The sequence below is a fragment of the Pseudopipra pipra genome, chromosome 5 (genome assembly GCF_036250125.1).
Source record: "Pseudopipra pipra isolate bDixPip1 chromosome 5, bDixPip1.hap1, whole genome shotgun sequence".
Classification (NCBI taxonomy): Eukaryota; Metazoa; Chordata; class Aves; order Passeriformes; family Pipridae; genus Pseudopipra; species Pseudopipra pipra.
In genome coordinates this window covers 10,951,170-10,977,753 of record NC_087553.1, presented here as the reverse complement: position 1 = coordinate 10,977,753, position 26,584 = coordinate 10,951,170, and the positions used below count along the sequence as shown (strand labels likewise).

The 26,584-nt window shown below is 39.9% G+C and overlaps 1 protein-coding gene across 2 annotated transcripts in view; it reads right to left on the bottom strand.

Annotated features, from left to right (window-relative positions):
* PDE3A (phosphodiesterase 3A) overlaps window positions 1-26,584 on the bottom strand; it is a 240,389-nt gene that overhangs the window by 22,787 nt on the left and 191,018 nt on the right. For both annotated transcript variants that reach the window (XM_064654410.1, XM_064654412.1), the window contains 9 exons: window positions 23,293-23,553; window positions 20,389-20,543; window positions 16,850-16,965; window positions 12,819-13,038; window positions 9,023-9,108; window positions 8,439-8,608; window positions 7,005-7,142; window positions 1,715-1,826; window positions 331-444 (listed from right to left, as the gene is read on the bottom strand). In XM_064654410.1, coding sequence (XP_064510480.1) covers window positions 331-444; window positions 1,715-1,826; window positions 7,005-7,142; window positions 8,439-8,608; window positions 9,023-9,108; window positions 12,819-13,038; window positions 16,850-16,965; window positions 20,389-20,543; window positions 23,293-23,553 — 1,372 coding nt within the window. The remainder of the gene's footprint in view (window positions 1-330; window positions 445-1,714; window positions 1,827-7,004; window positions 7,143-8,438; window positions 8,609-9,022; window positions 9,109-12,818; window positions 13,039-16,849; window positions 16,966-20,388; window positions 20,544-23,292; window positions 23,554-26,584) is intronic.

Genomic DNA, 26,584 nt, shown 5'->3' with positions numbered 1-26,584 from the left:
TTCTGAAGCAGCATTGAAAAGCACTATTAATACAGTTTGCCTAGAAAAACCCCCCAAATGTTAACAAAGATCTGCTGTTATACGTGACCACAAAGGCTTGCACTCCCACATCATTAAATGTAAATTATTAGGTTTTGGAAGACCAATTCCATTCTCTCCAAAGTTACACAAACATACTCGAACACCTTCAACATCCATCGTGCTACTGAACTTAAAAGTCTACACAATAACAAGTACTGCAAGCAATCCTCAATTCTTGGCTTTCTCACAGCAAATTTTTTGGCAGAAACTTCAAGAATACAACATAGGCACTTGCACACATAAATATACCTGAATCGCTTGCTGACCCGTGGTCATTAATCACAGTTGGGAGCCCCGGGATGGGCTGAGTTGTCAGGTACCACACGGCATGTAGAACATCAGTTGCATGGATTCGGTTGTGATCTGTGATGCAAAGAAAAGGACCGCGCTGTTAAACAGGAAGGATATTTCCGACAGAGGGATATCAGCACCATCTAGTGGGTATCTCGTGCCAGTCAAGCGAGTAGAGGCAAAACAGACTTTTATCAAGAGCATGAGAGTTGTTTTGGGTTTTACCTCTTTGCAGACATGAAAAACGGGAAGATAAATCAACTTTGTATTAGCCAAAATATTCCTCTCTATTAACAACAAAACACATCTAAGGAAAACAATTAAATAAAGGGCTAGATTCACAAAAATTCCAGACACCAGTTAAATATTTTAAATGAAAAGAAATGGCTCCAGTAGGACAGACAGACAGTGAGATTTCTACCTATAATATCTTCAGGCTATAATCTGCTGCTTCAAGTCCCTGATCTGGTTCAAACACAAGGAAAGATTTGAAATTGGACTCTCTTGCTTTCCCAGAAGAGAGTCCAAAGCACCTGTCTGGGAGGCATTTCAGGGAGCTTTCCTCAAATCCCTCTCACTGTAGCTGTTCCAATTGGTATTTAATATTTTGACGGAGAGACTATATGACTTCTTAGAATGATGCTTCATATATTTTTCTGTGATCGTAGAGAAAACAGCATGTCCTGTGTTCCTCAACACTGGGGTTATCTGCCAGCTAAAAAAGGAAGTAATAACTCCCTCTATTCCCTTGGAAAACAACTGTCTTTTCCAGTTGAAGCAGTTTGGTAAATTGGATTTGAATTAGTAAATAATCTGAGGATCCCTGAAAGCAGGTTTCTCGGTGAATAAATGGTTCCCACTGAAAAGAGTATCAGTATGTAGTTGCAGAAGAACAGGATGCAGTCATGTACTTGGCATACTTTGTCTGCTTTAGAAAGCTCATCTCCTTTGGTAGCGTAGCACTGCTGCTGTGTAAAAGTCCAAGTTGCTTTTGAGGGGTAAATTTTTCAAGAAACTCCAGCTGGGACACGGGGCTACACATGCAATATCAGTAAACAGTTCTTTACCTGATGGCTTTATGTGGTTTCTGGCTTGGAGAGAATTTGCCATGAATTGTTATGAAACAACATGAAACACGAAATACATGAAAAAAACCCCCAAACCCTGAGAGGCTGCAGTTCAGCACCAGCCTCTTACTAGAGAACCATCCATTTGGTTGTGATGTAGCAGAAGAAAAAAAGTAGGTGCTATAATGAGAGAAGAAAGGCTTCAATACCAAAGTGTGTGGAAAATCCTCAAAACTTTAAGGGAGCATCATTACGTGTTGGGAATTTTTACTTACAAGGTATCTCTCGGTATCCACATTCCAAGGCATGAAAGTAATTCATAAATTCCCTCACTGGTATTTTAAAGGTTTCAAACAGTCCCATGTCTTCAAAAAGCCTGTATGATACCTAAAAAAAAACAACACAAAAGACCCCATGTTGCCAAATAGATCAGAAAACCTCTAAAAATTAGATATAAATCTCCTTAGGTCAAATAACCCTATGAAAACCTGCTTTCCTGGTAGTATTTTCTGAAGTTCACCTGATCCAGCTACAGCTGCAGCTATTTGCACTTCCATAGGAATGTGGCTACACAGCCAGACAGAAAAGCTATTAGTACCAAACAGTCCTCATTCCTTCATTACACCCTTCCAGATGTTCTTCTCTTCCTTTCAGACATATGCCCTCCCTGAAATTTTGCAGGCACCTCAGAAACCTACACACACGATGTTCAGAGGTCTTCAGTGGCCTGGGAAAAATTTCCCCACAAACTTCTCCAAGGAGCATCCTTGACTTAATTCCCAGAAAAGTGGGAAACGAGTGAAGGACTGACAAAAGGGGCAACTATTTGGATTCTATGCATTATCTCCTTTCCTTTGCTCTCATTTTGGAAATGAAATGGAAAAAATGACTTAAATAGGATTCCAGAGGCAGCAAGTGGCTTAGGAAGCAGAGCTTCCTCAAGTCTTCCTGCAAGGAAAGATGACTGCAAACATCCAGGAGAGCATATATGGGAAGGGAGAACGGGATGGATCAGTGAGGAGGTGTTCAGGAAAGACGAATGCTCGGAAATGCAGACAGCAGCTGCTGCAAAACGGGCACCTCTGAAGACAAGTTTGAACCTGACATACAAAACAATGGGGCACAGAAAAATCACTGCCTGACCTTTTCACTTCTTTCAGAAATTGGGCCCTAAAGCCTTTCAGCCTCTTTATTTATTTACTGCTGTGAGCTGTTCTGTCCTTTTGGTGCCATCTGTCTGGTAATGAACCGCCTAGAGCCAAGCAGTCTGAAGCACATTTGGATTGATGAGTGCTATATGATAAGAAATGGTTCCAAATTACCTTTTGTGTTTTACACCTGAATGTAAATCAAACATCTACCCACAAAGGTTTCTTTCTGTATATTGTGTATATAAATTGGGACCTGTGAGCTGCACCTAAAGTTTAATGAACATAAACTTCAAATGCTCCTCCGCTGTGGATTTTTACAGTAAGAACAGGAAAAAAGGATATGAATTTGCAGCATTAATGATCTTGCCTGTGCCTTTCCTCACAGTCATTCCCTAGCAGGAAAAACCTGCATGTAAACTAACTCTGGCAAAGCATTACAACAGGCAGAGATGATGCAGAGACAGGTTGAGTGTGATGTCTGACCCCATTTATGATGATCTTCTAATGACCAATATCTGACAGTTGAGGTTCTGCTGGTGGCCTCAGCTCTTATTTCTGTTCCTATCATAATTTACCATGCTCTGGAAGACATGAGCTTAGAATAAAAGGTAGGGCCTACAGAAGGCAAAACTTTACTCTCTGAAAAACCCATGGGACCCTCCTGTGCTGAGGCAGAGTGAAGAAAGTGACCTTATGTATAATTTGGATTATAATCTGCATAGAACACTATTTATCTATCTGGAATCATGGCTTAAGTTTTTCACCTACAGAGAGCTAAGGAATCTTACATTCTAGTTTTGTATCTGTGAAAGGTAAGCTTCTTATTTCCATCAAAATGTTTTTGTATAAAAAGAGGAAGCATAAGGAAATATTATTCTGCATGACCAAACCTTACTGTTCTGTACTAGCAGTACTTAAATAAAGCATGTCATAAAAGCATGTTTTTCCTCTCCTTGGATTTTGAGAGGTGGGTAATTCCAGAATTGAAAAGAAGCAAAGTTGACTGTGATGGCTATGAATGACAGCTCTTCCACAGCCAAGAAACTCATCTGCACATCTTGGTTGTTTTTCTGTCTTTCTCTCTTAGAAAATGGAGAGAAGACAGAGGTAAGGGCAAGCCAAAAGGAGGAAAAAAGGGCATTGATGTCTTCCACAAAGTCAACTACCTAACTTCTTTCATTTAAAAAAAAAAAAAAAGAAAAACTGTGCACCTTTGTTTATTCATTGCTCTGGATTAAACATTTTAAAATGCTTCTGTCTTTTTAAATCTGTTCTTCCCAACCCACATCCTCTTTCATGAGCTCCCTGGGAGTCAGAATCCCATGGGCTGAGCACGGTGCCCTTGCAGCCAAGGTGTGGTCCCTGCTCCAAGGACAAGCCCGGGGAAGCTCCAATGGCTGCCAGGTGCTTGGCAGTGGGTGCCCCACACTGCCCCTTCCCTCCAGCCTCCATTTGCTGCTTGTCTCTGCCACGATTGCTAATGCTTGACTGAATCATTTATAACTCAGATATTTCTGGCAGTGCTGCCTGAAGAAGGACAAGCACTTCTGCATGATTTGTAATGGAAGCTGGTTTGGAAACGGGGTTTGTTATTCACATGTAGCCCATCTCCTGGCTGTTGCAGGCACACAGGAATGGCTCTCCTGCAAAGTTTAGATTAGCAATTCCCTTCCCATTGTCTGCAGGCAAACCTCTTGCACTCCTTTTTTGTCTCCTGTATTTGCTTTCTTCAGATGTGTGCTTCTTTGAAGTGGTTGGCAGCCATCTCCAGCTCTGACAAACACAGCTCCTCACAAGAGCTGCTGTGGTGATCCCAGGAATATCCCATCCCCCAAGGACTGATCTCCCTTGCTCCTTCTGCAGTTTCTCTCTGCAGAAGCCATGTGTGACGGTGAGGTGAGCACACAATCCTCTTGGCACCACCCAGGGACCAGCTCCCAGGCCCTGCAGTGATGCCACCCTGCCCCTAACACTGCTCCTGTACTGCCAGCATAGGAGCACCTCCACTTCTCATCTCTGTGGGCCCAGCAGTAAAAGCTAAACACTGACTTTAGCCTATTCTTTTTTCATGGTATTTGCTTTCCAAGACAAATAAGTTTACTTTCCACAGGTTTTAGTTTTATAGGAGCTATGATAAGGGTGTTAAGTGTGACTGAAGTGAGACTGAATGTACATTCCTCTCTAAACCCTATCACACACATTTAGAGTGCTTGCCACTGTACTTTGCACAGATGCTTTTGTGGTCACTGACTGGTTTAGGGTATTTTTACATGTCTAAATCAATTTAACATTCCAAAAAGAAGAAACAGACATCTCAAGCAGCTTTAAAGATGCTAAGCCAGCATTTGCTTTCTAAACCGAATGCATCCCTAGAGGCACGTGTCAACTCTGCTTTGTTCCGTCCCATAAATTTAACCTAGCAAGACAAACATAGTTAATTCAGCTTGTTAATTTACTTTTTTTTTTTTTAATGGATGAGTCCATTTAATAGCAAAATACAGAGAATAAATCATTAGACCTTTTGTTTTCCCTTGTTTAAAATATCTCAGGATTTAAAAAAATACAAAAGGAAAAAAAGTACTTTTGGCTAAAGAAAAAGATTTATTTACTTTCGTTCCCTTATTTCTGAGAGTAATTTCATAAGAAATATCTGAGTAGGTGGAAGAAAGAACTAAAGGATCTATGTTTTATGAACAAGGCTGAACTTGCTACATTCTCCTGTTAGGGAGTGGGAGTTATTATAAACAGCTGTTACAGAAAATGTTGAATTTTGATCACAAATATTATTTATTACAGCTTCTCTTTTATTTTACAGGCCTCATTTTGTGGCACTGTGAAGTGTATAACACCCTCAGAAGCTGTGCAAAAAGAAGACTTTGGGAAAGAGAGTGTGGAGCTTTAGAGCAAATGGAGGGAGGCACAGGGGAACTGTCCCCAGAGGCACAGAACTCCATGTAACTTGATAAAGTGCTTAAAATCTTTAGAGATACCCAGAACAAATTCTGGATCAGCCAAACTGTTGGTTAGTCATGCCTTTAAAAGAAAGTTCTGGCCTTGTGTTTAATTTATCATTCTATTATTATTCTATGCTATCAGAAAAAAACCTGACCATTATGATCCAGAGGAGTATTTTAATCACACACTCACTGTCTAGTGCAAAAGTGTCTCAATAACCATCACTGAATTTATATCAATATCCACATCCAGCCACACTTTGCCTATTTCTCTAAAATTAACCTAGAGACTTGGTAGGCTGGTCAAGCACAGATGTTGTTTGCCAAGCTACAGAACACTAAAAGGCGGAATATATTTGAATTCATGCCATGGTTTTCCTTGTTGTCCACTGGATAATTGAATAGAGCTGAATAATAGGTAACCACCAAGGGACTGTGATTTGATACAGCATTCTCTGGTGCTTGTTACACTGAGATCTGCCTGACACACTAACCTCTGTGTTTGTGGGGGGTGTTAATTGTCCCTTATTGTACTAATTAACTTTATCTCTTCTCTCCAGCACTCATCACTACATAATGCCTTGTAAAGTGGTACTAGTTCACTCAGATTCTCTTGGGCTTGTTTTCCTTCCATCCCTAAATAACAATAAAAATTATTTGCCTTTCCTGTTTAATAATCTTCAATACTTCCATAAGAAAAAATGGCTAATTTGTCAGTGTGCCAGGAAAAGGGGCATAACAGAGTAGAAAGTTCAGCCAGGAAAGTGATTATGGAGGTGACACTAATCCTGCTGGGTAGAGACAGGCTGTGTCAGTAACTGGATTCAACTCCCAGAAAGGAATAAAACCCTGATAGTTCTGATAACTGAAAGAAAGACTAGCAAGCTCTCCCATTCTGAGTCATAGCAAATTAGTCTTCCCTATGTAATAATGATATGAATTTTCTATCAAAGTTCTAACTCTTTAAAAATGAAGGAATATAGCAAGGACTATTTTTCCTCCCATTTCCTCAAACTCTGCTCTCTTGCATAGCCTGACTGAAATCTCCTGTATAAAAGAGGAACAAAGCTCTGCATATCCTGCACCAGTTTGCATATATTTACTGTTCAGCCCTCCCATGCTGTACCCTATGAGAAATCCTTTCACATAGAACTCAGTAAGGGGTGGCAGCACCTTCTGCAGATAGAAGAGAATATTCAGAAATGTTTATGTAAACTCACTGGCAGAGGGCAGCAGGCAAAACAGGTGTGTGGTTTACCCTTTCACATTTTTAAATTAAAAAACACAGACATTTAAAAGTAAGGAATGTAGTGAGACGGAGTTCATATTGTCAGCTTTGAATTAGGTGACAGGGATCATGATTGGATGATCAGCTTGTTAGGACAATGGGTCTTAACACTATTGTGTCTAGATCTGTCAATATTCTAAGCCAGACACTGCAGACAAGATACACTTCTCACCTGACTGAGAATCCGACCACATTTCTTTCCAATTTTTTCCACCAAATCAAAGATTGGGAAGTTCCAACTATTTAGCTGCTCCATCAGGGGATCCAGGTTGTCCATAACCAGAGGCTCAGGAGCAAGTACAGGCTTGTCCTGTGCCAGAAATCAGAATAAAGGGGAGTGTTAGTTCAGTGAAGCATCTCATGCAAAACATTATGCTCTTATCCCATTAGCGTCATCTGTAAGTCGATGGTACTTTAACTCAGCTCAGCGGAGATGTCCTCATTTCTACCAGCCCTGCAGCAAGTCACTCTCCTTTATAATGTGTTTCACTTGAGTGAATAGGAAATTCTGTATATGAAACATCAGTGTCTGAACTTATCCATGAGACACATTCATTCATTCACTCATGGGAATCATTCATTCATTTCCAAGGGAATCTGTCTTCATTGTTAAATTTGCTGCAGTGCAGAGGGAAAAGCTCTCGGTTTCTACTTCTCCATCAGGACTCATTCATTACAATCCAACAAGGCTAACGGAGCTCAGTCCAAATGAAGACCTTTGCTTCTTAAACTGAAACCTACCTGATTTCCAAGGTCTGCAAAAACAAAAAAAGATGGATTGTGCCCCACTTTTCAAATTTCTCCCTGTATACTTCCTAGAATTACATTTTACTAAGAAACTGCAGATGAGTAAATGCCAAAACATTTCAAGCAAAATGCCTTCTCTCAGCATGTCCAACTCCAACAGATTACAGTAAATTTTTCAAGAGCTCATGCCAACTTCAATTTATTAATTCAGTTGTACAACGAACTGTGGAAAATGTAACTAAACAAAGCTTTTCCTCTGCATCTTAACCAAGCTTACAGCTGAACACAGCAGCTGTATCAGCACTTGTTCACCATACTGCAATGTTCTTATGTTTAAGGCATGTACCAATAATAATATCTTGCAGCACCCTCAGAGCAATGTTCATTTATTTTAAAATAAGGACCACAGCATATATTATTAGTGAAGACTGCAAGCCCATTGAGAAGCTGAAGTGGCTGAACAGGAACACTATTTATCATGCTGCTAGTCAGAGAAGATCATTTCTCTTCCTTCCAACCCTTTAAAGGAAACTAACACAGAGGCCAAACATTTCAGAAATGCCTAATGCTAGATCCACAAACTTTTATCCATCAAAATAGATGGTTAGTGTTTCATCAGCAGCCAGTGCTTAGCGGCCCTCACACATTTCAATGGTTCCATTCTTGAAAGTTAATCCTCCTGCTGCAATTGTTGCTTAAAACCATGATCACAATCTTTAGACAGCCCTAGGGTTTGTTGTTTTTTTTCTTTGGGGGGGTGGGTGGGTTTTTGACAGATTTCAGTTTCGGTTTGGCCTTTTTCCCACTCTGTATCAGCGTACACTCAGTCTATTGTGCGAGTGGGACTCAGACAAGCTACCTCAGGTGGTGTCAAGGGATGCAGGATGATGGTCTCAGGTGTGTAGGACCTACAGACAGATCCCTTCCGTGGCTGCTCCTTGGAGCAATCTGTCTCGTCATCGTTTTGCACGATGTCGCTGCTGTCGCTGTTGTTGGTCTCGTAGTCAGAGGTGGCTTGCGCAGGATCATCTGCAACACAAACCACAGAGCTCGGTGTGGGAACGGCAAGAATTCCACGAAAGGCACCCCGTGACCTTCCGAATAACAGCAACAGGATCTCTGACTCATCATACATATGTGCTGCTTGGCTGGGTCTGAGGCTGGACAATCTGTCCAAAGGCATATACCCTGCAGAGTGTAAAAAACGGGACCAGGGATTGAAGAGTAAAAATATTTTGAGGGCCGTTACTTATGTTGATTAAGTTAAATGAGGGAAACCAGATTTCTTTTATATTTTAACTCCATTTTTCATTAGCATTTTGTACATGGTATACATTCAAAAAGGCGAGAAGCCTCAAAGCCTCACCTACATATGTTCTCCCTTTATGTCCTTTCATTATTGCATTTGAAGGAATAAGGTGTTTTTGACAGACAAAGAATTACCTGTTCTGTTCAGGGTGTGTGTGGTAGCATCATTTCTATTTAGTGTCCCATCACCAGCTTCTATTTGGTTATAGGGTCTGCCACAGCTGAAATACATCAAGAAATATGCACAATATAGAGAACCACGTACATCAGACAGTATTGTGTAAAATGATTTCCTGCTGACAGTGTAAGATTATGTCATACAATATAAGCCATGGTCCAGGGTGCATTCTCCAGACAAAACTACAAGAGAGAGCTGAAATTTTATTGGAACTCAGGAAAATAAAAGGAGAAAAATAAAAAAAGACCTTGAATTAACTGGCCACCACCATTAAATTTGTGTTGCCAAGAGTAAGCCCGTAATATGTGATTTTCATTTTAAATGAATTTTTTACTCTCTGAATTAATCAGCAAAAAAAGAAAATAAAATTATCCCCTGGTTCTGTACTCCAGCTGCCCTATAAAAGTGACAACATACCAAGTACATAAGAACCAAGGAGGCATTTTGGACAGAACATGAGGTGAGTGATCTGACATCCATACATTTACCAATGAAATTAGAGGACAGAGTTTGCTTCACCATTCCCAGAACAAAAATACATTCTGGGAGGGATCACCATATCATGGCCCTTTCAAATGTCTGGCTCTTCCCTTCCAGTAAAAAAAAGCTTTATTCCTTGTGTGTGATTCCCTTTAAGCCCTAACTGTGAATTCAATACCAGCTGGAACGTTTCAAATTATATTGTCCCAATATGACTGAGTCTAGGACCTGAAGAAACAGTGGTGTATCACGAAAAAATGAGAGAACATAACAAATCTGAAATCTCATTTAGCAGTATTATATCAAATCTGTCCCCTAAAGACTGACACTTTAACATTTCTTTCTCTGATTTGAGTCAGTATTTTGAGGCATATCTCACATATAACCACCTTTGAAAAGCAACTATTACAAAATTATTTTCATTGGTCAAACTTTGTACTAGAAACTTTGTACCATTTTAAGTTCAACATGTAAAAATGGCTGAAATCCTATGCCAGAGGGCTTTTGACTGGGTCATCCAGAACACATCCTGGAACTTGATACGCCCTGCAAACACAATGAATCCCTGAAAGACTTTTAAATAAAAATGCAAATCTGTCTTCAATGATACCTGTACTGCATAGCCAAGCAAATAAATCATGTATCACTCAGGTTGCTAAACAAGATGAAAAAAAAGTATTAATTTCTCTGTCCCGTGTTCCTTGTGATTTCCATAAGATCAAAGATAGAGAGCCTTTGATTGGGTGTAATGCCACAAGGCTTTTGCATCACTATGAGTGCACCTCTTTATTTCCTGAACATATGCAAACTCACACTGATTTAATAAGTATGGTCCACAAAGCACTGTATTGAAATAAAAAAATATTACTGAGCTACCCAGCAGCACACTTGAAATCTACTCTGTGTTAGAAGTAAACGTGCTCACGCAACTTTAACTCAATCCCTTCATGCACAGGCATTATAATACCCTCCTTGACTTCAGGATTGTTTAATATTTTTTGCACAGGATTCCTGCCTCATCCACTAAGCAGAATTAATACCTGATTACTTACAAGTTATTTTACTGGCAATGCCTGGTGTATGTTCTTGTTTACTGTGGTCTTCAAACTGCGCTGTCCTACCACATTTCACCTTGTTAGTGAAAAAGAAGTACAGTAAAACTGCCATCTTGATGCCACTGCCTGGGTGGATCTGACTTAAAACACTGAACCCATCAAGAGTTGACTTCCCCTTTTGTTGTAGGGGGTGCGATTGGTTTGCTGGTGGCAGAAGTTTGCTGACTTGGCATTGCTCCCCAGCAAGGCAGGGGTTTTGGCAGTAAACATAGCACATTGTACACCATGAAGACTAGCAACCTGCTATGCAAAAGCTCAGACATTAAAAATTTACTTCCACTGTGTTAGTTTAACTCTCACAACTTGTTAACCCTTAAATTTCTTTGGTATTTGAGATTTTTTGTTTTGATTTTGCTTTTTAATTGTGTCTACATTACTAATGGGTGCATTATTTGTGTGCTGTTAATTCAGCTTGTTATCTGTGGATTTGACACCTCTATATACTAATGACTAGAAATGTGACAGTGCTTGTAATTTTTCTACAGGGACTTAAAGGAAGGGTGACTATTAGCACCAGTAGGTGCCAATTCTATTAGCAAATGACACTATAATATTTTAGATAATATGGGTTTTTTTTCAAATAATCAACAACAAAGTCTGTGTCAGCAATGTAACTATTTGCAATGCTTACACAGTCTAAGCTTTTGAAAACAAGCAAACTGAAAACCCAATATGCTATATAACCTACATAGATCCAATAAGACAGCATCCACATTAAAGTTAATGAGCATTTTACCAGTGATTACAATGAAATCAAAGTTTGGACATATGAAGAAAATATATTTCATCACTATCTACAACAACCTTACATTGGTTTTTTTGACATTTTTAATGCAACTGTTAACTGTTCTCTTTAATAGAAGGCTTCCAGACATAATTACTACTTGTGAAAGTAATAATATTTTGTTGAAGTAGTAATAAGGACACAGCTTAATAAGACAGTAGCACCTTTATGTTATATTCTGTTGTGTAATACAGTTTTCATTTCAAATTAATCAGTCCAAGTCCTAGTTTTGCTATAACTTTGGAAAGCTTTTAAAAGCACTTACATTTCTATTTAGTTACCTAAACCCATCTTAAAAGCCTGTTGGGATTCCAGTCTGAACTGCAGTGAGAATGACTCCCTTGAGCAAACTTGCAGTCTCAGTTTTGACTTTCTCACACCCCCTTCCTTGCCCTGCACGCAGTGTCCTGAGACACATCCACAGCCACGTGACTGGAGTCAGAAAGGAAAAACCATTTCCAAAGATAGTCAAACTTGATAGCATTTAACCCAGCCTCAGATGATATGCTGTCCACTAGCTGTCCACTAATCACAAATCACTCACTGCTATGACCAGAAGTAACATCTAGTGAGTAAGATAACCCTGAAACTGCACTGGAACAGGTTTAGGAATACCAGTGTTTCCCACTGTTCTGGACAAATATTGCAAACTCCACTAATACAATTTAGCAACTGAATCCTTTCTGAGAAGATAAGCAGAACAACTTTCTTTCCAAAATGCTGATTTTGCAAAGCAGGATCAGCCTGTATTATCTAATAAAGGGCTACTTTAAAGTGCGAAATTAAACTGTGTAACTCTAACTCTTAGTACTTGAAAGAATTTATCTGCAGTTGATTTCTGAAAAAAAATCCTGACTGTACATAATCTGACTCTGCCTAGGGAACAAGGGATCTCCTCAGAGAATGCTCAAAATTGTGTAGCCTTCTGGAATTGTTGGCACATCTTTACCAGAAGCCTACAGGCCAGGATCTTTTAAACCCTCACAGTCAGATTTTTCTATCAAACATTAGGTGCCTGCTGTGGAAAACTTGGCCTGTGACCTGAAGGTGACTATTCATATTAGGGGGCATGGCATAAAAAACACAGTTTGTTAACATGAAATCCAACTTTGGGATCTGCAAATCACTGGCAAAGAATTTATTTATGAATCAGACTGTCCATCTGACATCAGTAAAAGCAATAAATGTAGTTAAGACTCTTCCACTTTAAAAGCATTTTGTAGCATCAGTCTACACAATAAGTCAAATACTACAAACTTGAAATGTCAATACAAAATACTGCAGTAAATCACAAAATCTTGTATGTGGGCCAAAAGAGCATGTTCGTGAGAACAATGTGAAAGTAATCCTACTCATGTCAAATTACAATCTTACCTGCTGCAGATGACAGAGGGGCTGATAACAGGATCTGACAGTGGAGGTGCACTCTGAGAAGAAGTTAAGACTTTGTGTGGCTTTAAGCCCTGCTTGGTGTCAGTATCTGTAGAGTCTGGAAATGACACAGAAGATGTTTTTCCAGTAGGACTTGTGGCAGGGGTCCCCTGAATTGGTGAATGGCACGGGGAGGTGAGAGGTGAAATATTTGGTGGGATACCTGGCAAGAGAAAAGAAGAGTCTTGTCAATTAACAGAAGTGGTAAATGGTTGCATTAGTTCACTGTGCAGAAACACTCCTCTTGAGATGCACAAGTACCAGCACAGCTTTCAAACAGAAAAATAAGAGAATACCCTACTCCACTCTGAGCCAAGCCCAGGGCTGTCAGAGGGAGATGAAATTCCATTAGTATCAGCCACTTCTACCTGCTGAAGATCTGGCTCAAAATACAAAGCATATTTTCCCTAGAGCAGGATGCACTAACTGGCAGGCATGAAATGAAAAGCATGTGTTAGTGACTATTGGTATCAACATGTTCTACTGACAGAGACACCAAACTCCAAAGTTCCCAGACCCATCTGCAGATGCCAGATCCATCTTTGTTTTGCTGTCTCCATCTGTAAAGCCAGGACAAGAACAGCTTACATACATTCCCAGAAAATTTGGATTTTTACATGTTTGAAGACAAGGAATAAACCAAAAAACCAATTTTTAGTGGTCATCCATCATATAAAATACTGCACTTCTGGTGCCATTTCTGCATTCCTCACAGATTTTGGCCTTGACCTTGTGCAGCTTGAGTTTAGTTTTCAATATCTGTTGCTCACTAAGGGAACTTGCAACCATTACCTGTACCAGGTGGTATTGTTACTCCTGAGCTAGAGTATCAGGAACTGCCAATACCCACGTGTGAGCACTACTGAGATGTAGTTCTCTCTGTCCTTTATTCTGTCTAAGCACCACTGCAAAGATGAAATGCATCAGCTGGTCCAGAGCTTGAAACAAAGTGCTGCCTTCTTTTTGAATCCACTTTACATTTGTCTAGTCTCAGACAAAATTCCAATCAAAGCATAGAGGGGCAAACTTAATCTATCTTGAAAGGAAATGCACATAAATTGAGTTACGTCCTGTTCTAAAGTTTGTAGGAACTCAGCCCCAGTTAATTTACCACAGCCATCTTCAAAGCCAAATGATAGAAAGACCTTAGGAACTTGAACTGGTTTTATGTTTGAATTGTGTCCACTATCTAAATGTATTCCAGACACAAAATTTATCTTAGAATAAGGTGACATGTTGCCTTATTCTGAGTTTACGAAATACTAACCTTGCAGGATATATGTATATAGCTCCAGTGTTTTTTCCTGATAGCAACTTTCTGTGATATGAGGCTAAAATATGATTTATTTTTGACAATCCAAGAGTTAAAAAAAAAATTCTGACAGTTATGGAGCTGTATTTTGGTGATATCTAACATCTCCTCAGTTTTGATTAGGGTATTTCTTCAGCAAACATGTGGCATGTATTACTCTCTTAATTCAGTGACTGAAAGTAGGATATTACGCTTGTCTTGAGATCAGAAAACTACAGCCTTCAGAGCAATTAAAATGTTATCAGATGGCCACGACACAGGGAAATTGCTTTCAAACACAGAAAACCTCTGTTTCACATTTACGAATTCATTGAGATATCGGCTTTCCATCCAAAAAAAATATGTCTTTAAAAACATTTGGCAGTCTGTTAGATGTGCAGAAGATTGAGTTGGATTATTATCTATTTTTGAGCTACATGTTACCAGGTAATATTCATAACCCTTAGAGGATATGATTTGGAAGATACAATACATATGGTCATCTTTCAATGGTTAAAACAAGTCCTGGGAATTTAAACAGCAGTTCTCACAATAATGTTTCTAATCACAGCTGCCTTTCTACTGCCAGAGTCTGGGCTCCTGTCTCCTGATATATTTTTTGTTGTGTATGTTTTGGGTTTGTTTGTTTGTTTGTTTGTTTGTTTAAAGAGTAATTTTCCAGGGTAGGTGACCACAAATAAATAAATAAATAAATAAATAAATAAATAAATAAATAAATAAATGCAAACCTATTTTCAATAATCAAACATTTAACCATTATTGGCAAACGTGAGAGTAAATGTGTCTTGCTACAGCAAGGAATTTTGAACAGCCAAGATAAGAGAAGAATAAAAATACAAAGAGAATTTTTTAAGTACATCCATCTGCTTAGGTACTCCTGAACTTCTTCATATGTGCAGTGTTGAAGATATAAAACAGTGACTTCAATGTGATGTGAAATGACATATGAAAACACTTGATTTTTTTTTGCAAAAATAGACATAACTAGCAGCTGTTTTCATGCATAATTAAAGACACATTTTATAAATTAACAGATTTACAGATTTAGCTAGATCAACTTCTACTAATAATTATTGTATCTTGCCAATGGAGCTAATATATAAAAGTCTAAATAGTATTAACTATGGCAAATGGAAATAATTATTGAGTTGGAACATGAAAACAAATCATAACTAAACTGCATGATTATAAACATCCTAAAACATTGAAATATCAATCTTCTACACAAAATGCTGACACAAAACTTTTATTCCTCTCCATCAATACCCCTAGGAATTGCTTGTGATGGAATGGAGATCCCCCTTCATCATGTGGGAGCTCACGTACTTGGGCAATAGAGGTGACTATTAACATTTTCTGAAAGCAGAATTTACTATATGTACAACTGACTGATGGGGTTGGTAAGTGTTGTTTTCAAATACAAAATATTATACACCCCACCCCTTTCCCTTTCAATTCACTGGGTAATCTCTGAAAATAACAAGTCTAAGTGTAATATTTGTTTTGTTTTACAACAAACTCCTGGATTCTTGGTACTCTATCTCCATTATTTTCCAGGTTTAATTTTATTCAATTGCCTATGTGCCTATTACCTTTTAAGATAATACTGTGTTACTTAGTCTTCCCTGTGATAACACAAAGCAGCTGCTGTACAAGAGGAGATGTTGTACAGTTCTCTTCAGTTTGAAAAGGAGATGAGATGTGACAGTGCTAGATATGCAAAATAACTGTGCAGCCATATCTTCAAACCCATCTCTAAGCTGGGATTCTCTGACTTTTTCAATGTCAGACCTCAGGTGTGTATCAATTTCCACCTGATAGCTGGGTGGCCAGTATCTCTGAGTAACATTATCTCAACATTATTCCATGTTTGGAAAAAACCCAGGCTGGCATAAAAAAGGGAGGCCTTGTGATAATTTTGAATTACAAGTTAAAGCATGAGTAAACATTATATTATCCTGCATTTGTACAGGGAGGAGAACCACATTACTGCGGATTAAGGACGCTTCATGGCTGTCATATCAAACATTTAATTATGAATTCCAAAGTCACCTTCTCAATTTCTTTCCCTAGTTAAAACAGGAGTAATGGGGTTTTTTTAGAGTCTCAAAAAGCAGAGTGAAAAGCCCCATATTTCTCATCTCTAAATATCAATAAGAACTACCTGTACTTTCTCATAAATAAATATACAGAGATAGACAGTTACAAAGGCTTTGTCTTGGATATGTTTGCATAAGATGGGTCAGTTGCTGCTTACAGCTGAAAATGGCATTATGCATGTTGTGCTTCAGGAAATCTCAGTCAGACAATATGCACAGACAGTTAATGTCATAAATGTTACAGAAAACACTGTTCTCAGCCCTGTTGTAGTCAAGGGAATTACATGGATATAAATCACAACACAGTTTCGTACCACACTTGCTGCATCATGTCATGACTAACCTCTACAAATCAAAAAGTCAAAACATTTACAACGGTATCACTATGAGCTACAGTATTTTAAGACATTGTGTTGTTTTTTTCTTAAATGCAGGAAATAACCATATTATATTGATGGAAAAATAAGAAAAGAAGCAGATTGGACAGAGAACAAAAGGAGCTGCACTTGCTAGTCATGAGGAGCAGCTAAGTGAGCCTGACAGAGCCATGGATGTCCACTCACCTTGCCTGCTCTGCCTTTTGGCATTCAGGTGGTTGGTAGAAGACATGGCATAGGAGGTGGAGAACGACCTGCTCTTTGTGATTGTCATCAGAATTGAGCTGTTCCAGGAGTCAGGGCTGCAAAAACAGAGCACAAACAAGCACCATTCAACACAGGAAAAAGCCTCAATGGCAGATCTTAAGAAGTTAGGAGCTGCAGCAAGAAATATGTGATACTGGGATAGCACAAAATCTGATAAGGAAAACAACATCTATGGGCTGGCTGAACTGCAGTTTGTGAGGTGCTCAGTACTGTGTTCAGCAAAAATATTTACAATGCAGACACTCCAAAAGTTGGGCTTCCTTTGCTGCTGAGGCCTCTTTACTTTATTTATACAGATGCCTTCTTTATATTGTTCTGACAGTACACAGAGGCTCAAAAGTTGACTTGAAATAAGTTAAATTTATATTCTCTTTTAACACCTCCTTAAAAGAGCCAGAAATGACACAAGTTCTCAGTACAACTAAAAGCCCAGCCTCCTCTGCTGCTGGTGCCACAGCAGATACCCACCAGCCCTTAGGGCACTGGAGGAGCTCCTCAGGAGACTGGGGAGGTTCAGAAGCACCCTGCATGGCCATGGCTCCTGGTGTGCCCCTTCACACTCTAGCCAGCTGCATCCCCAAACAAATCCTACTGACACACCCTGAAGACATTGGTCCAAGAGAAACACAGTGAGGGAAAATAGGGGGCATTTGTCTCTGGGTGTGGAACAAACGCTTGTCCCCTACAACAGCATGGGTTTTCAGCCTCCAGGCTAGAACTCTGTACCAAAATCCTTCTGTACAGTGAGAAAACTGTATTTATGATTCTTTTCCCAAATGCCACTCATCAAATTTCAGCTGCTTGCAGGGATGCAGCACTGGCTCTTATAGAGCAAGGCCTGTGAGCCCTCTGGACAGATCCACCAGGCATCTCAGGCTCCACGTTCCCCCTCACAGCCTCACATGCAAGTGATGAGGTGACACGCAAGCCAGAAGACAGACTTTTAAAGTAGTCTAGCTCCAGCTGACCTTGAAAAAAACTTGAAAGAAAAAATAAGCACTCTGAAAGAAAAAAAACACATAACACTCTGTTACACCTCTACAAACATATTGTTTTGTAAGAGATGTACTACCTACAAAAATAATTGCTGGCTGTCTTCATTGGCCCAAATGCTTATAATCTGTGATGAAATGAGACAAAAAAAGATTCCAGATGGTTTTTTAAAAATTTTCTTTGTTTGTTTTGTTTTATGGGTTTATTTTGTTTTTTAGTTAACACAAAGAATATCACACACTGGCCCACCGTAAAGTTCAAGAAAAACCCCAACAAAACAAACCAAAAATCCCTTAACCACATTCTTTGACTTCCTAAGGGGGAACCACTGGATATAGAAGTGACTGAGGGAGAGAACGTGGAAGTTCTATTATTTTTGCTGTAGCATTACGAGCCATAAGAGGACCATGTCTTACCAGTTATTGACATAGGGTTTGAAAAATACAAGATCACTAATCTCAAACAGAGATTTAAGGGGGATTTTTGCAAATTTGTGACTATAGAAATCTCGAGATGATGTTCCAGGCTGTGAGGAACAAGTTGAAGATTCTGTAACTGTGACATCTGCCACAGGGAAATCCCAGTGTCAGCCTCTCTCCTAACCTTTCAACCTATGAAATATTTCTTTTTCTGTGACCTGTGGAGTGCTTGAATTTGGTTTGGTACAGGGGAAGTGGCAGATAATCAAGACTTTTTTTCTCTTCAGTTCAAAATTCTTCTCCTTGAAAGAAAATCTCTCTTGGTCTGCCAAAACTTTTAAAGTTAGACTTATAGGATCCATTTTTTCCCTTTCTGGAATACACATTGTTTCTCCTACTGTAAGAGAAGTACTACAAACAGTAGGCTGGGAGGTTTGACAGAGCTATAATTATACAATTGGCGACATTAAACATAGGAAGAATTGATAGCCTGCTTAGTTGGCTCATCGTGCAGAGTTATATAACAACTGCAGGAAAGGACCAACAATAATATTTAATTGCTCTCCTTCTCCCTCTGATTCCCATCTTGGGATGCTTACATACTACGTGAGACTGGGATCAACAGCATAAATCAAATAGACCCTGGGAACCACAGCTTGGTGAGTGAAGAGCGTTTCCATTTGGTTCTAGCTTTTACTGAGATAGCTGGGACTCCTCACAAAGGGAATTTTGGCCAGCCAGGTATTTTTCTTGCAGTGCACTTTGCAGGCTGCCTTGAGCCCCTCGATGCCCTGCATGAGGGTCTCCTCTGTGGGAATGGTTTATGCATCTGGAGGAAAGGCTGACCTTGGAAGAACGCAGCTCTCTGGGGCTGTGTTCACCCAAGCTATTTAACAGCCAACACTGGTGTTCTCAGGGTCTCTCAAGTCCCATGTTTTTCTCCGCTACTGGTACCAAATTTTGAATTTCAGAAAAGCATGTGAGTCTTCTGATAACATGACTCTAAATTCTCTTCTTGAATTCAGTGTTTTGGTTCTGATCTTTCTTTCCCCAGAGCAAAGCACGTCTCCACATTCTCTCCTCCATCTCCAAGATGATAACCCTTGCTGAGGTTGGGGAGGGGACCTGAACTTTATTCTCTCAGGGTAGCACCACAACTGACTGCCCTCCCCCCTACTTTTGAAGGCTCTGCTCCTCTCTGACTAGAGCAGAAGAATATTCATGGAGCCAGAAAGGAGGAAATCCTCTTGAAATAGCTACACAACATGATCACAGTTAACAGTGCCTGGGAGCCAAGCCTTTCTTGTCACAGACAAGAGCTCTTTGCACAAGGCTAACATCCATTCAACTTCTTCCTTCACTGTCTGCTACTGGATTATCTGCCACAGACCCTGTGGAGGGTTAAAAGCAGCTAAACTCAGGCTTTATGGTAGCATGGAAATCCCAAAATGTGAGGTACATAGGACTGAAAGCCCTCAGACCTCTGCAAATGCCCTAAACAAGTCATCTGCTGGCTGCAAGCAGCTGAGCAGACACAACTTCTCTTTCTCCATTCCATGAGAAGACCATGTATTTTATGATACTGGTTCAGGGATCAGGCCCTGAGAAGAATGGAGGATGGAGAAGTGCTTTATGAACTGGTTTAATGACAGAATCACATCACTAGGTGTGTTCTTAGAAATGGCTGGGTCACTTGTTAAAATTTTTTCTTGGCTGGGCAATACCCACGCAGGAAACTGCTGCATATCAAGAAGAATTCAACCAGATATTTTGCCTTTCTTCCAATCTTATTTTGCACTTCTGAACTTTGTTAGCATAAATAGATTTTTTTAAAATCTATTTTACTTCCCAATAATATGAATAATTTTGGCACAATCTGACTAAAGTTGGGAATGCTGCTTCTTTGGCAACCCAACTTAAAGAAACATGAAGCAGTAGTTTTAACACACTTCAAAGCCAGCATTTTAGAACGAGGGACATCATCACACAGAGCCAAAGAAATCTGCCCAAACAGAAACATAGAAGAGAGAGGAGGTAATTTGTAACCTGGATGAAGATGATTCATGGGGTTTGATGCTGGCACTGCGATCCCTTCTCACCGGAGCTGGCTCCAGGGTAGGTAATCCTGTGGCTGATGTTGTTGTGGTCCAAGTTGAGGACACTCGTCTCAGCAGTCCCGGGGGCAAACTTCTCCGTAAGCGCTGAGGGGAAATCAGTTGCTGAGAGTTTATATCAGCTTACAAACCCTTCAAAGGTGCAGAAGAAAAACCGCTTCCATTTGATTAATTCTGCCTGACAACAACTAGTGAGGTACTGTAAATCTGGATTCTCCTAGGTATTGGAGTGCCTTCTTTCTACTCAAATCAACACAGGCAACGTTTTAAATGCTTGCAGGGTCTGGACCATCCTCCCTGTTTCAAGTTTTAAAAAAGGTCTACACCCACAGCCCCATAGCCACAGAGGTTTAACATTTGATGTGGCCAAAGGCAATTAAACAAATTAGCAGGGCCACAAAAGTGGATTGGAGCATCCGGCATAAAAGGAAAGCCTAAGAGAGCCAGAATTCCTCAGCTGGAAGAAGGGGCAGCTCAGAGTGGATCTGACTAATGTATACAGATACCTGAAGGGAGGGTGTAAAGAAGATGGAGTCAGGCTCTTTCCAGTGGTGCTCAGTGAAAGGATAAGAGGCAATGGAGCAAAAACTGAAATACAAGAAATTTCATTTGAAGGTAGGAAAATATTTTTTACTGTGAGGATGACTGAATATTGAAAGAGGTTGCCCAAAGAGACTGTGAAGTTTAAATTCATGGAGATACTCAAAAACCAGCTTGACATCCTCCTGAGCAACCTGATCTAGTTTGAGCCTAGAAAAACCTTGTGCATGAGGGACTGGATATAGATGATCCCCGGACTGGACTACACAATCTCCAGGTGCACTTCCAACCTCAACTATTCTATGATTTAAACTGTCATGAATACTGAGGATCAGAGATTCAAGGCAAGAAAGGTTGTAAGAAAAATAAGGGACAGGAGCTCCAACTTTTTTCCTGCTATATCTCCCCAATCCAAAGGTCACTCACTGAAATAAAACTCATTCTCTGGGATATGATGTCTCTTGATAAGCATAGAAAAAGCATCATTATTTACAACAGATTTTTCTTGACCACCCTGCATTTTTCTTTCACCTGATTCTTCCTTTTCTCCACTAACAGGACTCACATATTTTTTGTTAATTTTTGAAGACGGTGATAATAAGGGATAATGATAAAGAGTCTTTTTGGATCCAGATTTGCTTTTACAGATGCTATAATTTTGTAAGATATTTCTCTTAGTTCTCATTAAATGTTTATAATAAGGAACTAAAATAAATTTATCTCTGCAATGGAGATCTTGGACTTTGTCAGAGGGTTAAGAAATATGAGATGGAAGAGAACTGTGGTTCTGAAGCTCAAACTTAAAGATAAATATGTTAACATACTATCTCCTTACCCAAAATAGTATCAGATGCTTAAGGTAAAGACCGTAAATCTATATTTATACAGGTAAATAAAGGACTGCAAATAATTAGTTTTATGAACCATAATACATTTAGGTCAGTTAACTCCGGTCAAATTAGTTCTCTGTAGCATTAGCTCATTTCTTCATCATTCATTTGTCTTCTCCTCATAAGGTATTACACAACAGCAAACTGGTATCTGCTCCCTGTGTTTGCTCATGTGATGGCAGTGTTCTTCCACTTAACTTTTCCCCTCAGAGCCCAGAGTGCAGCCATGATAGACATGTTCACCAAAATAAACTGGAAAATGTGGTTAAAAACCCGTGAACCTCCATTTCATACATACAGCTGCTACATAGGCAAATAGGGTAATAATTATCACCACACTAAAATGTAATAAAACCAAGAATCACAAGTGTTGAAATTCGGATACCGGGAAACGCCGGAATGAACGCTGGCTGTGCCATTTAAACTGTAAAAACATAAAAGCATTTGCCTGTGCAATGTACTCTGCCTATATTTAATTTTAGAAGGGAGACTGCAATACAAAAGCATTTTGGTTTTGTTTCAAAAGTGAAATGTAAGCCTTGCAGGACAGCTAATTAGCAACAAACATACACCTCAAACTACTTCAAAGCTGATATGTTCTCTCTAGCTGTTCACTTGCTAAACGTGGGTAGCTAACACTGGTTATTTCTTGTCAGATTCCTGAGCATTTATAAAGCCATCTGTCAAAGCAGTAATAGATTTTTTTTGTTCAGTCTTCTTTTTCTTCTCAAGACCACTTCTCATGAGCTCACAGTAGTTGTCATACTAATGACTGTGATAATCTTTTTGTTTGTTTCTTTGGTATGCAACATTTTAAACTTGATCCAAAGACCCGGAGGTCACCAATAGGGAGTTTTTCATTGACTACTATAGGTTTCACACTTCTGGCTAAGGGAAGGAAGAAGAGACTGAAATTCATACAGAATTTCAAATTCCAACCTTTAAAGTGAGCAAAAAGGTTCCTCATACTACTGCTTATTTCCCCAATGCTCGTTGTTGACAATAGTCACCCCTCATGCAGTGGCTCAAATCTTTTGAGTGGGAGGAGAATTTCTGTGTAAGAAGTGAGTCTGAATGATAAAAGGTTTCTGCTTGCTCTTCTCCCTGTCATTTCTTCTCCCAAGCTCCAACCAACAGCTGCAAGAAAATATGCACACCATCTGTGTGATCTATTCTGTGTCGAACACCATCTTCTAAACATGCCTGAACCAAAGTAAACCTGGCCGTGAGTTGAGGGATACACAGGAATTGTGTTACTATGAAACCAATGATAGACTAGCTGTCCTTTTCCAGTAGGCTGTCATTGGTGCACAGGATGTTAGTCTGAAGCAAAGAAGCAAAAATCCCAGTGATGTACCTTTAGGGAGAGCCAAGTAACAAGATGATACACAGGCTCCAGTACTCACCTTGGGAATGGCCAGTTTCTCTCCTTTCTCCGGACATTCCTCTGAGTCGGAGCAGGTGTAGTTCTCACTGAAGGACACCAAAGGATTCACCCTTGGCTTGTGGATGGCCTGGAAGGTTAACTGCGTGTTAAGCAGGTTGCTCACTGTTCTCAGCGATGTGCACACGTTGGGGGGCAGTGAAGGATCGGCCAAAAGGTCTGTGATGAGCCCATGTGCTTCTCCCATGACAGCGATATCCACTGTGATACTGGTACCAGAAGACTAAAGAAGAGAAAAATAACACATGTAAGACAACAGAAGTGAACAACCTGCTGAGCACTATCTAAAGCTGTGGTGAACTCTCTTCACAACTTTTGTGAAAGTGGTTACCCGCAGAGTGGAAAAATAATAACATGAATTAATTCTTTAAATAAGGAGAATGATGCTGAATAGATTGATCATCAGGCATAATGCTCACAGTCTGCAAAGACTTTGGGACTCCATCATATCTGATTTCATGGTTTTCATCACCTGCAGCTGACAACCCATCCGAATGAATTGTTCAGGCTCCCTACAGAGACATAGTCAATGGCCAGGGGCTATTTGCACAAATAATTTTGGAGACATAGCTTAGGATGGGATGGGAGGGGTCTCTCTTGACAGATGCCTGTCTACTCACTACAGAGGCATCTAGAACAACTCACGTTCAATGCTCGTGCTTGGTTGAATGAAATTAATCCCAGGCATATACTGAGATCTTTAAAATATCACCATGCAACTAAACTATAGTATTCTGGTATGGTGGCAACAATATTCTTCTCCAAGAAGTTGCATATTGGGCAGCTATACCAAATATGAAATGAAGTAAAAAGTGGATTTTTCAGACCTTATTTTATTCAGATGGAAGTGATGAGAATAGCTACTCTACAGACTTGTATGACCAATTCAGATGGCCCTTACTTTCTCTTGGGTTTGAAATATATACCTACTTTACATATATCATTTAGAAAGAATTATTAATAGATGTATAAGCAGAACCAATATCAGGGACCAGCTCCTATCACCGGCAGATCTTAACGCACCCTAACCACGGATATAATTGATGTGCAAATGATGCAACACAAACCAACTGTGGCCCAAGAAAACTGTCTTCATATGTGCAGTCCATCCATCACACACACAGGTAATTTAACACAGCTGTAGCACAAGGCTTCCAGTGCATGTACAAGAGGGTTGATTCGTAAATGCATCTTTGAATTTCTCCAGAACTTCCCCACAATCAGCAGCTTCGACTACCAGCTGTCCTGAGAACCAGTAGGGCAACATATTGGCAATAAAAGAAACAGTATGTTGCCAAAAGCAGGAAAGTTGTCAAGTCTGTGAATTGACAGCTATATGATACAATTGCAAAAGACTGAGGATCTTTAAAAACCTACTAAAAGAACAGTGAGACTGGATGCACACAGAAGCAGAACAACTAGAAAGGCAGGACGCATATGGAATTTCAATGCAGCAGTGACATTTCAGCCTCACTAGCTGGTGTACTAAAACCTGCCATAAATTCTGCATGGAATTGCTAATTCAAGGCACTCCAAGAGTGACCATTTTTCCTTTGCTGTGTTTCTGACACATAAGCTTAAGCCTGCTGCTACTGTTTGGGGCTTACCAGCAGGTGTACGTGCAGTTTGCCAGAGAGATCATTCCAGTAGATTTCGTACTAATTTACTTTCATGTATTTCTTAGAAAAAGCTAAAATACATGGATTTCTAAATGGTGAAGTTATGTCTGTGAAAAGATCATATGAGTTTTTTGGAGAGGCAAACAAACAATATGGAGAATTGGTCAGACTTAGCAGGAGGGTGATCAGAGCCCCATCCAGGAATGACTCACCAGTGACAGTGTTTATGGACCTCAAAACACAAAGAACAGTGTAACACAGCGTGACACTGCTTTGTTCTCACAAAATGCTTTACAGGCAACAGAAAAGTATTTCTGAGGAAAGTGAAATATTAGCTGAGTGCAGCTAAACTCCTCCCCATTTGTGTAGTGTGGACATCAGGTCCCCTTGGCAAATTGATGTTTCACTCCACTGATCCACTCCTCGTGTCCTACTTCTCGCTATCACGGGATCCCCTCCTTGTGTCCTACTTCTTGCTAACACAGAAGTAAACAGAAGAACCAGAAGACAGCCCTCCTCACTCACCATCCTCTCATGCAACCAGAGAAAGAGCTGCTTCTTCCCATATTTCTTTGCCACGCTATGAAATAACATAAACCAGAAGCCGCTTGATATATTGAAGTGCTATTTCATCCTACTGAAAAAAATTAATGTCTGAACTTAATTTAATGGCTCTTTCATTGCTTAACCTCTCAGGAGTGCATGCAGAAGATTCTGGCAGATGCTAAAGAAAATTCTTAAATTAAAAGACAAGGCTTGGGATGGGAGGAATTAATTATCTATCTTAACCTCAGCCTCGAAAAACAGACCAAAGGGGAGTGAGGGACAATATGTCATTCAAAACGCCATAGAAGGCTCATATTTTCAGCAAAACTGCATAATCTACGGTTTGAAATTCTATTAAGCCTGGAGCCTGGAGTTGTTGACTGCCAATCAGAGACAGAGATTAATACTTCAATGAAGTAAACAAGTCTGACTCAGCGGGCTATAAGCAGAGGCCCAGATTTTGTACAGCAGTACTAATATTTTGCAAAGCAGCCAGCATTGTTCTCCATGATTAGCACCAAGTGGGGAGAGGGAGAGTCCTTCTCTTCTCAATGGTGAATTTTCTGCCACATGGCCTCTAACACATGAGGATGCCTTGTCAGGTATCTCGGTGGTCCCGCCTTGACTCTGGGACCCAGCAGATTTGTCTGAATCATAACACCAGGCTGTGATGAGTTCTGCCAGGACCAAGTGCATGGTAAAACCCATGCAGCCATCCACCCATCCATCCTGCCTGCACAGAGTACACCCAGCAAGGTCAGCACCATGCCTATAAGGAGATCCACACTGATTTTCCCTCATCAAGACTGAAAATAGACGTGAACCCTGTCAGCACAGCCCAGCCAGGGTCACCACAAAACATCAACACATGCAGCATGACATGCTGCATTGCACAAGACTGTGAAAACATTTTACACAGTTCAAAAACATCACTGTATTGTACTGAGCTGCTTTAAATTTGTGTATATGATAGTTAAGAGTATTGTCTGAACTGCTCATAATACTTAGAACGCTCAGAATGAGGGCATGTGTAAAAGAACAACAGACCAAGCTTAAATCCCTCTTGAAGAAAAAAGCACAAGAGGGTAA